Below are 2,586 nucleotides of genomic sequence, written 5' to 3' on the forward strand. Positions count from 1 at the left end.
TTACTGAGTGTTTAAGAATAATTTTTGTGTTTTTATTTGACTCCCATATTGATAGAATTAAGAGAAGACTTGAGATATCTCCTTCAGCTATTTCATAATTATGATTTTGAGCTCCAATACCTGCAATATAGATAGCACTCAGTGAGGTAAGCCAATATGCATTTCTTGCAACCTATAGTACTTCCAGAAGGAATCTTATAATAAAAGTGATATTTCTCCCTGAGAAAAAATATCTTAAAAGCTTGCTTTTAAAACAGTCATTTAGCACTGTTCAATTAGAGAGGATTGTCAAAGAAGACACAAAAGCAATGGTATTTCTCTAGATAAATGTTTGCAAACTAGAAACAAATTCAGAACCTCATTTTAGCTATTTAAGTCAGATTTTTTCTCAACCACTAAATGACTTTTTTCCTTCCATCTTTTCATATGTTATGTATTTTACATATCAACCTGGTAGATAGTTGGATTATTCAGCCGAACTATTCATACCCACTCATTTCAATAGTCCAACATATAATTTAGGTGTATTTAATATGTAATTAATGTTTATGTCAGCCTCTCCCAGTAATTATCATTGAATTAAAGTTTGAATCCATAGAGTTATGTGAAATTATTTCTGTTTAAAATGACTCATGTTATAATAGTTATCATTTAAAATGTAAACTTTATTGCCACCGAGAATTTTAAATAGATGTTTGTGAACATTGGAGTGCCTATCTCAAATAACTTTACTGAAACTGCCACTCAAGCTTATTATGTATTATTGAACAAAAAGATTTACTCAATAGAAATCAAATTCACATTTTTCATAATTTCACCATAATTTTATTTTGTATTTACAGTTTTCAGTTTCTAATGCAAGGGTCTCGCTGAAGACTTGGAGGATTAGGGAAGAGAGGTGGGGTGTGGGGGCGAGGGATCAGAGGTCTGATATGGACAATACTAGTTAAGAAAGCTAACAGGATGTGAAAGTCTTCCAGAAGAAATTCTTGCAGCCAGCTTTGCGTTCTCGGGGTGCCATAGCCGGGTTTGAGTTAGCAGATCTCTGCAGCTCAAGCCTCATTTCATCCTGCTCAGCAGCCTGGGACAGATCTTCAGGTTCCAGGGCATCATTCTCCGTCTGGTTGGGTTCAGACAGCAGCTCTGCCAAGAAGTACTTGGCCAGTTCCTGTACAGGGCAGAAGGGATAGAAAAAGAGAGAAAGAGAAGTGGGGAAGACAATGGAAAAAATTTGAAAAGCCTAAATTAAAGAACAGATTTGGTCACACACAAAATCCAGTTTTTACAGCTGCGCATTTTTTGTCACATTTAAAATCAATCAAGGATATAAAAATAAGGATAGTTGCTATAATTACCAAGTTACACAAAAAGGCTTTAAGAGCTCAAATGTTTCTGCAACCTTTCTGTCCCTGTAGACTTAACACACACACACACACACACACACACACACACACCGTTCTGGTAAGATAAAGTGTGTGCCAACAGTTTAATTCAATTTTCACATCACGAGCTACAAAGTAGAATTGTTTTACCATTTTTACCAAGTAAACTGTAGGGGAACGAGACTTCTCACAATCTCAAACATACGGCGTTCGGTCTTTAGATTGCCCCTTTGCCCTAGTCCCGACGTTTGGAAGTGAGGTACGCTAAGAGGTAGCAGCTTCAGAGGTCTGCGTTTCAGCACCTGGGTCAGCGCTTCCCAGGGTCAGCACCAGGGATAGACGCCATTGTCGCTTCGTGCCCAGACAACTACCCAGATTTTGTAATTTTCTTGAATGCCAAGTAAGAACTCACCTGAACTGTGACCGACTGCGCTTATCATGGGGGAAAAAAAGAGTTAGAAGGGGATTCTAGCCTTTGATAGTTTTCTCAAGAGCTTCGGGAGCTGAGGGACCCAGAAAAGCACCAAAACTCTTTAGAAGGACTGAGCATCCCTTACGTCCAAACCAATGGGGCAGGAGCAAGGCTTAGGGAGGGCTGGAGAATCCGGGAGACGTCGAGGGAGTCTCCTTACCTGCTTCCCCGCGGCAGCAGCCAGGGACTTCTGCAGAAACTGACGGAGTCTGGGGTCCGAGGGAGCGCCGGTGACACCGCCCAGGGCCAGGACGATGGACAGCGCAGCCAGCGCGCACTGGAGGCGGCAGGACAGCATCTCGGCGGCGCCGGGAAAGCCGAGCTGGAGAGTGGCTGGTCAAACTCTAGGCGCGGATCAGCAGGCAGCAGCGATGGCTCCGAACCTCGCTCCTAAAGCGGCTTGTGTGCTCTCAACCGTCTCCCTCTGTTTTAAACTCTCTCTCTGACGTCAGGCTAGGAGGCGCCCCCAGATCTCACCAGCCCTTTTACGCACCATTAGCCTCGCAAAATCAATCACAGAAGACAGGGGAGGCGACAAGATCTAAAGTGGCTTACTTAAAAAAAAAAAAATACTGCACACGCACAGGCACACACAATTCCACACGCCCCACGATTTATACAATCTTTTATTTTCACTCAGTGCTATGAGCATACACATTCCACAATTTCACTCCCACACATGCACACTCAATTACACACAAACAGAGGCTCAAACACTCAGCTCTTAAGGAG

At 42.4% G+C, this 2,586-nt stretch overlaps 1 protein-coding gene across 1 annotated transcript; it reads right to left on the reverse strand.

Moving 5' to 3' along the window:
* Window positions 1-802: 802 nt before the first annotated feature.
* Window positions 803-2,313, reverse strand: SST (somatostatin). The gene is made up of 2 exons (XM_003806640.7): window positions 2,015-2,313; window positions 803-1,168 (listed from the first exon to the last, which is right to left on the reverse strand). The coding sequence occupies exons 1-2, from the start codon at window positions 2,150-2,152 to the stop codon at window positions 956-958; spliced, it is 351 nt and encodes a 116-aa protein (XP_003806688.1). The 5' UTR covers window positions 2,153-2,313; the 3' UTR covers window positions 803-955.
* Window positions 2,314-2,586: the final 273 nt, after the last annotated feature.

The sequence above is a fragment of the Pan paniscus genome, chromosome 2 (genome assembly GCF_029289425.2).
Source record: "Pan paniscus chromosome 2, NHGRI_mPanPan1-v2.0_pri, whole genome shotgun sequence".
Classification (NCBI taxonomy): domain Eukaryota; kingdom Metazoa; phylum Chordata; class Mammalia; order Primates; family Hominidae; genus Pan; species Pan paniscus.